The sequence below is a fragment of the Barbus barbus genome (genome assembly GCF_936440315.1).
Source record: "Barbus barbus genome assembly, chromosome: 7".
Classification (NCBI taxonomy): Eukaryota; Metazoa; Chordata; class Actinopteri; order Cypriniformes; family Cyprinidae; genus Barbus; species Barbus barbus.
The window spans coordinates 4,235,670-4,247,739 of record NC_136735.1 but is presented as its reverse complement, the minus strand read 5'-3'; the positions used below and the strand labels follow the sequence as shown (position 1 = coordinate 4,247,739).

The following is a 12,070-nucleotide window of genomic DNA, read 5'->3' as shown; positions in this document are numbered from 1 at the left end:
AAACATGAAATGCTCCTGAACACTGATCAACTACTGACCGCAGTGTTTGACATCCTCCCAGATAATCTTCTATTGGCTCATGCAATTTATCTGCATGAGTAAAGATTCTCCTGGATCCTTTTTACAGCTTCACATTTCTCCGCTGTGAACATCTCACCCATTGAAACTCAAATGTAAATATTCTAATATTTTGAGATACTGATTTTTGACTTTCATGAGCTGTAAGCTCTAATCATCAAAATTAAAACAAAACAAAAAAAAACTTTTGAAATGTTTTACTTTATATGTAATGAATCTAAAATATATGAAAGTTTCACTTTTTGAAATAAGTCAACTTTTTCACGATATTCTAATTTTCTGAGATGTACCTGTAAATGTATAACCTTGAAAGAACTTATACGTTCATCATTACCTGCATGCATGCATCATCAGGTGTATCTATACTTAAGTTAAATACAGTATCACTAACCTGAGGCATGCAATGTACGTGGATCACAAGCACCAAAAATGTTTGTTGTTCTTTTTGTAAGATGCGATTTAAACATTTATGGCTTGAAACAGATTGAACACTGACAGACATGTGCTGCAGTTCTAATGAAGTTTCGATCCATCCCCTTAACTTCTACTCAACTATGTGAAAAAGAGCTCCATTGACTCAGTCATTAGGTTTGTGCTCCTCTCTGACTGTCAAAGACTAGAATCTGCTCCGGTCGATGGTAACGGTCTTTAAGTGTGTTGAGGTCAGTCTTAGACTGTTTCTGCTAGTTGTGTAGTGTGTCCCCAGCTTTAGGTTTCTCTTCACATGTTTTATCTGCATGCGGCTTTGATAACGCACTGATAAAGCGCAACTGAAAGCTGGTTGGTATAAATGCGGAAGAAGGGAAATTTCATTTAACTTTCACTGTGCTGCTGTCCAGACACGCTTAAAAGCCTCATGCAGCCACTATTGCCAGCTATTTTCAATGGAAACTATATGTCCACTAAATGTCCACTGGGTGGAGAATGCATGAATATTCAAAGGTTTTCTGTTCAAAAGGTTTTACTACAGAACCCCTAAGGTAAAAATTATATTTCAATGCTTTTGCATTCTCCTGAGAAACTTTGCGTTAGGATTTGTTCCACATCCCGGATAGCATACGTACAGCATGGAGACGTCTATTTGACATCTGCAACACATATTTTTTAGTGTTTGCTCATCTGCAGTACGTCTATGCCTGTGACATTTCCTATCAGATGTCAAATAGACGTTTATTTAGAATGCATGTAAAACTGACATCTTAAAGACGTCTGTTCGGATGTTTGTAGACAGCAGATGCTTTCCAGATCAAGCGATCTAATCTTGCAGATGTACGTGTGCTATCTGGGATTGTTCAAATGGAGGGAAACCTATGTACATTTCTGTTTGAATAGCCTAAATGTATGAGCTGAATACAAAGATAAAAATATACAAATAATTCCACCTGATTTTCTTGTGTTAGTACTTTTATTTCCATCCATTTTAGGCAAAACATCGTTCTTATGAGACAAAATTGCATTAGTTTGCATATTTGCATTTTTCTCAAGATAGAGAGCAGCTCAATGCCACTCAGTTCAACCCTCCATTTCAAATCCTAAATTAAAAATACATTTGTAGAGAAACTGTTTGTACCCACATAAACTCGTTTGCAAACCCTCGATGCACGCAAGTGGATCTGCGCATTCACGCATGCGCACAAATTCACTACAGGACAGCGTCCTCTGCTGGACACCGATAGATAAGGCTTCTCCAGTGTTCAATTTCATTTTTAGTATAAAATCATTAAAACAGCCCGTTTTTAAGCATATACCAATATGGTAATTTACCAACTTAATCTAAAATATTAAGTTTAAAGTAAATTTGAGATCATTTTTGTGTTATTATATGCTCTGCTTAGAATAAATCCAGATATTCTGGACGCAGACAACAAAACTGAATTACTACAAGCAATTTGTGCAACTTATTCACTAAATGCCCCCATGACCTCAACACATACATGCACATTTTAGAAACTACAGTAGATCTAACAATATTTCGGTCAAAGTAGAGGCAGGATCCGTACCAATGGTAAGTTTTCCAGCAGAAACATTACAAAAAGAACAAAAAAATAATGAAAACTGAAAGCATAGCACCAAGTACAGAAGCAGATTGCAGATACACTACTGGGTCCCCTTCAGTTTCTTGCTTTATTCTTCTGTGATGCTCCATAATTTGGTTATAAAAGTAAAACTTGGTTTAATTCTGTCCCCTCATATAGGTTTTCTGTGACCCCTGATCCTTATGTCAATTGAACCCAGCAAACAGTCGAAAATACATAATTTGTTCCATTAAAACGGTTTAGCACAATACATACAGACTGAGTGTAACCGTTTAAAAGCCTTAAAGCAGTATGGACCATTTTGTTTGTGTGTACCTTATGTCTTAAAGGAACGGTTCAGCGAAAATGAAAATCCTGTCAATTTTACTCACACCCTTACAAAACTATTTAATAAATGGGAAAAGAGTGACTATTCAGAGGAAAACAAAACCGATGTTCAGCATAAAGAACATGTTACCGGTTTAGAACAAAATACAGGTGAGTAAATGATGATATAATGACCGAACTCGTCCTTTAAAACGTCTCATCACGTTGCTAAAGAAGTATTAAAGACCAGCGTTTAAAAAAAAAAGGATAAGATCTATAAGAGAAGAGATGAGTCGTTTATTCTCAGAAGATCCCGATCTCCTCTCAGATGAGAGTCATGAAGGGTTGGCACTCGGAGAGTGAGGAATCATCTTTCGTTATGTCGGTCTGGCTGCATTGTGAACTTGGTTGATGGAGTAATGTGAGATTTTCCAGAAATAATATTGTGGAAGTGAGAGCAGCTTCAAGGGAAACGGTCAAGAGGTCGAAGTTCAGCTGACCACCAGGATGCCAAAGTATTTCTTCAGCTGCTCCAGGAAGACGAAGGTCAGGACCGTGTGAGGAATCAAGCGGATCCCGGCCGGAACTAAACCCTGTCGCGTGATTGGATGGTGGGAAACATTTTCAAAAGGATCATTGTTTGATCTGCGTTTAATGAATAAATGAAGCCAAATAAAGCAAATCTGGTACCTTGTAGAAGGCCAGTGGTCCCAGTTTGGCAGTTTCAGTCAGGCAGTGAATCACACCCTAATATACAAAATTACATTTGATTAATGAGCAATAAAGATAATGAGACAATGACCAGAGAGAGAGAGAGAGGAAACTCACTCTGTATTCTCCTTTAGAGTTCATTAACCTGGTCTTTATTACATCCAGCGGCTGGCAGAGGAACGTCGCACAACCTCCCTGAAGAGAGAAATCATGACATTAAAATATTAATTTATTTATTTGAAGTTATATACTTATCCATGACAAAACAACAAAAAAGTTAATGTATATAAATAAAACTAGAAAAAATAATTACTATTATACAATATTATTATAAAATATATTTACACAAATGTATTAAGCATATTTATGTAAAATAAATAAATCATATGTATAAAATATATTTTTTTTTACAAATGTTATAAAAATAAAAATGATTTATCGATTACTTTATCAGTTATATCAATTAATTTATCAATGACTTAATGTAAATATATATAAATAAATTAAAATGCTAAAAATAATATTTAATAAATATATTTAAATATAAATTTACTATACTCATGTACATACAAATCTTTTTACATTTACACACACGTAGATAGAGAGACAGACAGAGTGACAGACAGAGAGACAGAGAGACAGACAGACAGACAGATAGAGAGAGACAGACAGAGAGATAGAGACAGATAGAGAGACAGACAGACAGAGACAGACAGACAGAGAGAGACAGACAGAGAGATAGAGACAGATAGAGAGACAGACAGACAGAGACAGACAGACAGAGAGAGACAGACAGAGAGATAGAGACAGATAGAGAGACAGACAGACAGAGACAGACAGATAGAGAGACAGAGACAGACAGATAGAGAGACAGAGACAGACAGACAGAGAGACAGACAGACAGATAGAGACAGACAGACAGATAGAGACAGACAGACAGATAGAGACAGACAGACAGATAGAGACAGACAGACAGACACAGACAGATAAAGAGAGAGACAGAGACAGACAGACAGAGACACAGATAGAGACAGACAGATAGACAGACAGACAGACAGACAGACAGACAGATAGAGAGACAGACAGACACAGACAGACAGATAGAGAGAGAGAGAGAGAGACAGACAGACAGACAGAGAGACAGATAGAGAGACAGACAGAGAGACAGACAGAGAGAGACAGAGAGAGAGACAGACAGACAGATAGAGAGACAGACAGACAGACAGATAGAGAGACAGACAGGCAGATAGACCGAGAGACAGACAGACAGACAGAGAGACAGACAGACAGATAGACCGAGAGACAGACAGACAGACAGACAGACAGATAGAGAGACAGACAGACAGACAGACAGAGAGAGACAGATAGATAGAGAGACAGACAGAGAGACAGACAGAGACAGACAGACAGACAGACAGATAGACCGAGAGACAGACAGACAGAGAGACAGACAGACCGAGAGACAGACAGACAGAGAGACAGACAGACAGATAGAGACAGAGAGACAGACAGACAGATAGAGACAGACAGAGAGACAGACAGACAGACAGACAGACAGAGAGACAGACAGATAGAGAGACAGACAGAGAGACAGACAGATAGAGAGACAGACAGACAGACAGACAGACAGATAGAGAGACAGACAGACAGATAGACAGACAGATAGAGAGACAGACAGACAGACAGATAGAGAGACAGACAGACAGACAGATAGAGAGACAGACAGACAGACAGACAGATAGAGAGACAGACAGAGAGACAGACAGACAGATAGACCGAGAGACAGACAGACAAAGAGACAGACAGACAGATAGAGACAGACAGAGAGACAGACAGACAGACAGACAGAGACAGATAGATAGAGAGACAGACAGACAGACAGATAGAGAGACAGACAGACAGATAGACAGAGAGACAGACAGACAGATAGATAGAGACAGACAGAGAGACAGACAGACAGACAGATAGAGAGACAGATAGACAGACAGACAGACAGACAGACAGACAGACAGAGAGACAGACAGACAGATAGAGAGACAGATAGACAGACAGACAGACAGACACAGACAGACAATAAAGGTATTTAACTAATCAATAAAAACTAGATGTCCAATACTGTCCATTAAATATCAGTTATCAAGAATATCCAATGACTGGCCAATCAGAGGCTTCGATACTCACAGCGATGAAGCTGGACAGGAAGTGTGTCATTATATTATCTCCCATGAGTCCTGTGCCCAACACCAGCTGCTTGGCCTGATCATAACACGCCAGCTGACACAGAGAGACACGCTCAGGATCATTTCATCATCATAAACATGCCATCTGACAGATCCCTTCCTCCACAGCGGCTCACAGCGCATTCACGGTTCATTTCTCAGTTCAAACCAGTTCCTGACACAACATCTGGGCTTTTTCTATATTTTACACACTTATTCTGAATAGTTCATTGATCATCAGAAAAAAGTCTAATCTGATGTACTGAGAAACTTTATGAACTGCAGTCATTCCCATCATGCATTGCTGTCTCACCTGTCCGACTGTGACCAGGGCTCCTCTGCTGGACGCCATTGTGGCTCCCGAGAACAGCTTCCTGGTTCCCTCTGAGAGAAACACATGTTCAGAGAGACATTCAAACATTTCCAGATGATTTTAAGAGATCCAGGAACGTCTTTACCTTCCCGCCAGACCCTGAAGAGTCCGTCCAGCGCGTGTTTATAGCTGAAAGAGAGACAGAGATGATTCAGTTTAATCATGTCATGACCGTCTGGAGTGTTTTTAGATCTAGACGCACTCACTTTCTCCTCTGCTCTGCAGGAAGTTTCATATCGTTCTGCATCCTGTGGAGATCAACAACAAGAAATGCTCACACTCGGCCAGATGAGCTAGAAACACAAACACAAACCCTGAAATACACACCGAACGTTAACCATATCTGCTGGAGTCCCGATGAAGCCGCCGGTGAAGCCTGTGGAGAAATACATGTGTGAGTAAAGTGCAATATGTCTATATAGTATGTACATACTAGGGCTGGGCGATGTGGCCTAAAAAAAATCCCAGATTTTTTCACAAAAAATCAGATTTTCGATTTAAGCTCTTGTGTCTTCCTCCTCTGGCTGTAGGAGATGATTTTGAACAGATGGAGCACCGGTTTAATGTATGAATCGCTGACATAAGACTCCCCGGAAAGTGCGTCGGTATTGGAGTGGTTTCCCAGCTTTATTTATGGACTCCAACACATCAAGATCTTGCCAGGTGGGCACAAGATGATGACTTTTCTTGTCCGAACCCAGTACACGGACTATGGCCTTCTCCTGTTCGAGAAACCTCTCTATCATTTTTTGGCGTGAACCCCATCTGGTCGGGGACTCCGTTACTAACTGATGAGTGGGTAGACCAAGCTCAGCCTGTACTTCAGTCATGTCTCTTCTTTTTTTCCAGTTGTAAGAAAAGGCAGACACAGCCTTTCTGCATACCCCAATGGCACGTTCGAACCGCGGGTCCTTTACACCATGCTCTGTAATAAAGAATACATTTTTGTGGAACATGACCTACATTCACAAACTTGTCTTTCTTCACTTTCTGCATAATATTAATGCACGCACTCATACACACGCATGTGCACACACACGTATACCATTATGATTATTCATGCCAATTTTGTGGAAATATATATATCGGTTTGATATAATGCATTAATTAGGCTGTTCACGTGTTTTTTGCGAATGGGAAAATATATACCACTTGAATGCATAACCATTAGACTCTTACCTATAGCATTGTGCAATCTGTGTCCAAAGCACTGGAGGTTGGGCCACTCATTGCCTTGCAGAGCTTTGATCATGTTGGAGCCGCTGTCTGTAGTCATACAGACGAGTCGGTCTTCGGAAAGGTTCCAAGAGCTCAGAGCATCTTTTAGCCCCTGGGAGCTGTTTGGAGGCAGATGCTTCGCAGAGTCCAATCGTTGTTAACGAAGTGCAGCGTTAAACTCATGTAGGGCTGCATCGTTCGATCTGTTGTGGCGGAGTAAAACAACACTCCTTCCAGCTCCCTAGCGATCCTTTGGCGTGTACTGTTATATAGCTGAGGCAAGGCAACTTCAGAAAAATATTTGCGGCTAGGTAGCACATACTTTCAGCATGTGAATAAACCCTGGCTTTTCCACAGTATATATGGGCACCATATCTTTTGCAATATATATTGCGACTGCATCCGTGATCGCTTTCCACCGGGCCCCATTCTGATCATACTGGATACAGTTTGTAAATGTTTGTAAGACTGTAGGTTGTTTTTTGTCAGTCTTGTTCATTTCGTAGGGTGCAACATCTCGGCGGCATGCCTCTGTTTGAGGTGCTGCAGTAGATTGGTCGTACTGCTACCTTTGCTATCAACAGACTTCAAACACACTTTGCAGCACCCGGGGTGTTGTTTGTTCTGCGTCTGACGCCGCAAAACCGAACCAATTCCAAACTACGGATGACACTGTGCCTTTCTTGGGAACGAGTTCTTCCCTGCTCGCTGCCATGTTGTTTGTGTATCTCTAATATAGCAAATGCACGGAGGGGCTGAGCCCATTCGGAACTACGGGAGCCCAGAGGGGAGCATCGGTGGATATTAAAGAGAAAAACGATTTTCATTCAAACAAATCAACGTTTACATTCGAGTTAATCGATAAAATCGATTTATCGCCCAGCCCTAATACATACATAAATACAAATACTACAAACACACAACAAAATTGCTAAAAGATTAACTAAAATAAAATGAAAAGTGAAAATATAAAAATTCTAAAATAAATTTAAAACTATAATAGTAAATAAACAATACTAAAATAGCACTTATGTAAAAATATATAAATATATTAAAAAAGTACAGTTATTGCAGGTTGTCTAAATAAGCTTAAGCAGTTTCTCGTCAGAATTATGCTGTAAATCTAATTATGATACCGTTGCATTGCGTACTGCACGATGTGTATAAGTTGTGATTCCCTGCTTTGTAGTGGTGTGTTTTTACCTCCAAACGCGCCCAGCAGGACTTTCTGATAGAAGGGCATGGGTCCCTGACCGCCGCTGCCCATCATGTCTCTGACCGTCTCATAGATGGCAAACCTGGTGAGAGAATACGACATCTACGAGAGAGACAGACAGAGACAGAGTCATCAGCATTACATGTGTATTTCATCAGCTTCACTGTTAAACACGTGTGTAAGGCAACACTTTATGTCACAATATCCACTTTCATAAAAGAAATGTGGCAAACTGCTTAATTAAGGTTTCTATCAAATGCATCACCGCTTCTGGGTTTCATATATTTGTGTTGTTACACAAAACCAAATGCCATTCATTTTCTAGACAAGACCTTTAATCAGCTGCATTTGAAATACATTAGATTATTATTATTACTTTAAATGTTGACAATTTATTTGGGGAATATGTCCACCTAGTTTCCTCTCATAAAATACTGAAAGTTGTTTATTTGAAGGAATGAAGTCTATAATGCTGGTAAGATATTCTGCACTGTCATGGTGAATGAGTGCATTTAATCAGTTCTGGAGATCAGTTTCCATGCAGTTTGACTGCTTTTGTTTCCAAAACACTGTTAGTTTAAGTTAACCAAACAGACAATGTGGATGGATCTGTGTGCACTTCTTCAATCAGGACTCAAACTCTGTGTCCATCAGTGTCTGACATGCTCAAACAGCAGATCCCGATCACATGACCTGACTGACTCAATTCAAGGCATTGTACTGTATGTGGGAAAGTGACTTATTTCATAAACTGTGTCATTAAAATGAGTTGCATCTCCAGTTTTACAGACGTTTTTTCAGATCTTTCCAGAGCCGCTGCTGGGTGTGTAAATCTGATCTGGGGTCAGGATCTGACCTGTCTGCAGAGGGAAGCGCTGAGGCCGTTATAGAGCGCCAGCACGCCGTCGTTCTTCACTACGTGCATCGCCATGCCAACCATCCTCATCTTCACCTCCTGCTGCGTCTGCAGGTGCACCTGTAAGAATCATCAGCAATAAAACTAATATTTACAACAAACGTTCAAAAGTTTGCAGTCGGTGAATTGTTTTTTATGTCTCTTTTGCTCACAAAGGGTGCATTTATTTAATCAAATATACAGTAAAAACAATAATAATGTGAAATATTCTTACAATTTAAAAGAACCATTTCCTATGTGAGTATATTGTCAAATGTAATTTACTCCTGTGATCAAAGTCAGTGTCACATGATCCTTCAGAAATCACTCTAATCTGCTGATTTGCTGCTCAAGAAACATGTCTGATCATTATCAATGTTGAAAAGAGTTGTGCTGCTGAATATTTTTGTGGAAACCGTGACACATTTTGTTTTTAGGATTCTTTAATGAAAAGTCCAAAAGAACAGCATTTATTTGAAATCGCTTGTAACATTATAAATGTCACTTTTAATCAGTTTACTGCATCCTGGACAAATAAAAGTAGCTCCAGTGCAAGTACAATTTGATTATACTATGCTCACTTGAGCATAAAGTACCTGTTGCAACATGCAACAGGTTGTAACCAAAACTCACACACACACACACACACACACACACACACACACACACAACTGCTCTGTGGGATGTTTGAACAAAGGTCAACGGTTGCTCTCACCAGAATGCCAACAATTCAGGCCAACAATAACGTCACGTCTTTCTATTGAAAGACTGTAATTATTTAACTCAACAGTCAATCTCAAGATCATTTACACATGCAGATGTACGTTTGTATTAATGTTTTAAGCACACACGAAGATCTCAGAAGTGTTTTTGGCTTCGGTCAGTGTGTGTGTGGTTTTATGGCGCTTATCTGTAGCTTTTGGTTTGGTTTAGTGGAGAGCAGACAAATCTGAGATAATCCAGGTCGTTATCACAGATAAACAAGAGAGCACTCAGACGATTTAAGACCAGAGAAAGCAAAGGAGACAAACGTCCCTCAGCTATCAGAGAACTGACTCTCATTCTTTGAATTCATTCATTCGTGTCTCATTCGCAGGCCAGATGATACCTGTTCATTGTGAAACTTTTGGGGGAAAACCAAAGTACAACTACGCTCTTAAGAGCGGAGGTAAACTGAAGGACAAAGTGAGACACAAGACAATCAAAGTCCACCCAACCGGACTCAACTGGACACACACACACACACAGATGGCAGATGTGCTGATCACACACGTCTGTAACTCATGAGGAATCTGGACAGAGGCATGCAGGGACTGCCAGCTCTCTCACATTCACACGTACTTTGATGTTACGGCCTGATAGTGAACTGTACTCTTCCTGTCCCATTAAGAACGAGCTGATCCTAAAATACCACTGGCCTTTAATACAAACGCAGCACATACAGAACATTTACAGCCTTTCATTTAGAGCATGCCGCTGAAACACTTAATTATAGCTCTGGAAAACAATTAAGACTCGTCCAGCTCTATTATAAGACCAAATGCTTGTATTTGTTTCTGTGGACTAGAACAAAGTTCTGACTGTAGTGTCCTTTAAGGACTTCAGGAACTGACCTCTGTCCTGTTATAATGTGATTACGCACTCATTCATGTGGTCTCATTATATGGGACATCACATGAGACCCCAAAGCAGATCAATATATTGAGCAAATCGCTTTTAAAGTTGTCCAAATTTAGTTCTTAGCAATGCATATTACTAATCAAACATTATATTTACGGTAGGAAACTTACAATATATTTTCATGGAACATGATCTTTATTTAATATCCTAATGATTGTTGGCATAAAAAAAATGTACTGGACATAAAATATTCATTATAATTTGACAAGACTGTCAGTGAATGGACAAACTACTTCTCTGATTTATCAGACATCAAATATTCGTAATTTTGACATGGCTATCGGTAGATTTAGGAATGTATTTCAAAGACTATTATGTTGATATTCTTAATAATATTATCCAATTTATTTTATGCAAAGCATTGTATAGGTTCAGTAGGTTTTGAAATGGACAATCTATTAACTGTGTGTTAAACTGGACAAATATTATCGGCCTGACCGATATACTGCTCTCTCACTTTGAGTTATTGAGAGCAATCAGTTATCTAAAGAGCAATATATAGCATGTTTAACTATGTACTGTCCAAATGAGAAACTCCTTTTCTTCATTCTGCTCACTCAGAGCCAAACACTAGTCATGTCATGTGCTCTGGGGTCAGGAGGATGAAGAAGAGGCCGGTCAGCGTCTCACCTTGAGCAGGTCCAGCGGGTGCGTGCAGCAGGCGGCTCCGCACGACGCGATCCCCCCGAAGTACCAGCGCGACATCCGCTTCTCCGCCATCTCTCCGGTTACCGTTAGTTTCTCTCTTTCTCTGGTTCTAGTTTGAGCTGCGGACCGAGTGTGTGGATGATCTCGCTAATCTTCCGCGAGGCCGCGAGCGCACCGGTGATCCTGATGAGCACGAGACATCCCGAGTGCGTGGCTTGCGTGACCGGGGCGCGCGGACAAACAAAGTTCACGAGCAGCCAATTGCTCGCGCGGAATCTGGAACGGCCTCCCGGTGCACCAGATCCACCTCCTATTGACACACACGCTTTACAATACACTCAAAAAGAGAGAAACTTGCATCTGACTGCTCAGCGTTCATTGAGAGCTAGCTCTGGATTCTTAAAGAGACAGCAGCCTCTGATGCTGGACAGAGAGGCTGAATCAGTGCACTGTCTCTTTAAGACCAAACTCTTCCTCATTCTCACGCAACTTCTAGAGCTGCACTGACACAACTGAGCTGCAACACTGTTGTGAAAAAAGAGAGATTTATCATCTGAAAGCGGAATAAATAAGTTTTCCATTGATGTATGGTCTGTTAGGATAATATTTGGCTGATATACAACTATTTCAAAATCAGGGAGTACAAAATCACATTTAAAGTTGTCCAAGTTCTTAGCAATGCATATCAAA

General features: G+C 40.2%; 1 protein-coding gene across 1 annotated transcript; it reads right to left on the bottom strand.

The window, feature by feature from the left end:
* Nucleotides 1-1,470: 1,470 nt before the first annotated feature.
* On the bottom strand, nucleotides 1,471-11,779 carry LOC306873002 (mitochondrial dicarboxylate carrier-like). Its single transcript, XM_079421991.1, has 11 exons — nucleotides 11,363-11,779; nucleotides 9,014-9,133; nucleotides 8,145-8,259; nucleotides 6,051-6,099; nucleotides 5,930-5,971; nucleotides 5,809-5,852; nucleotides 5,664-5,734; nucleotides 5,313-5,405; nucleotides 3,249-3,326; nucleotides 3,111-3,167; nucleotides 1,471-3,013 (listed from the first exon to the last, which is right to left on the bottom strand). The coding sequence occupies exons 1-11, from the start codon at nucleotides 11,450-11,452 to the stop codon at nucleotides 2,912-2,914; spliced, it is 861 nt and encodes a 286-aa protein (XP_079278117.1). The 5' UTR covers nucleotides 11,453-11,779; the 3' UTR covers nucleotides 1,471-2,911.
* Nucleotides 11,780-12,070: the final 291 nt, after the last annotated feature.

Bases quoted from the DNA above. Each gene is read 5' to 3' on its own strand.
- LOC306873002 (XM_079421991.1), bottom strand. From the start codon at position 11,452: ATGGCGGAGAAGCGGATGTCGCGCTGGTACTTCGGGGGGATCGCGTCG. The intron at 9,134-11,362 runs GTGAGACGCTGA...TGATTCTTACAG, and splicing joins ACCCGCTGGACCTGCTCAAG to GTGCACCTGCAGACGCAGCA. The intron at 5,972-6,050 runs GTGTGTATTTCA...TGATCTCCACAG, and splicing joins GCAGATATGGTTAACGTTCG to GATGCAGAACGATATGAAAC.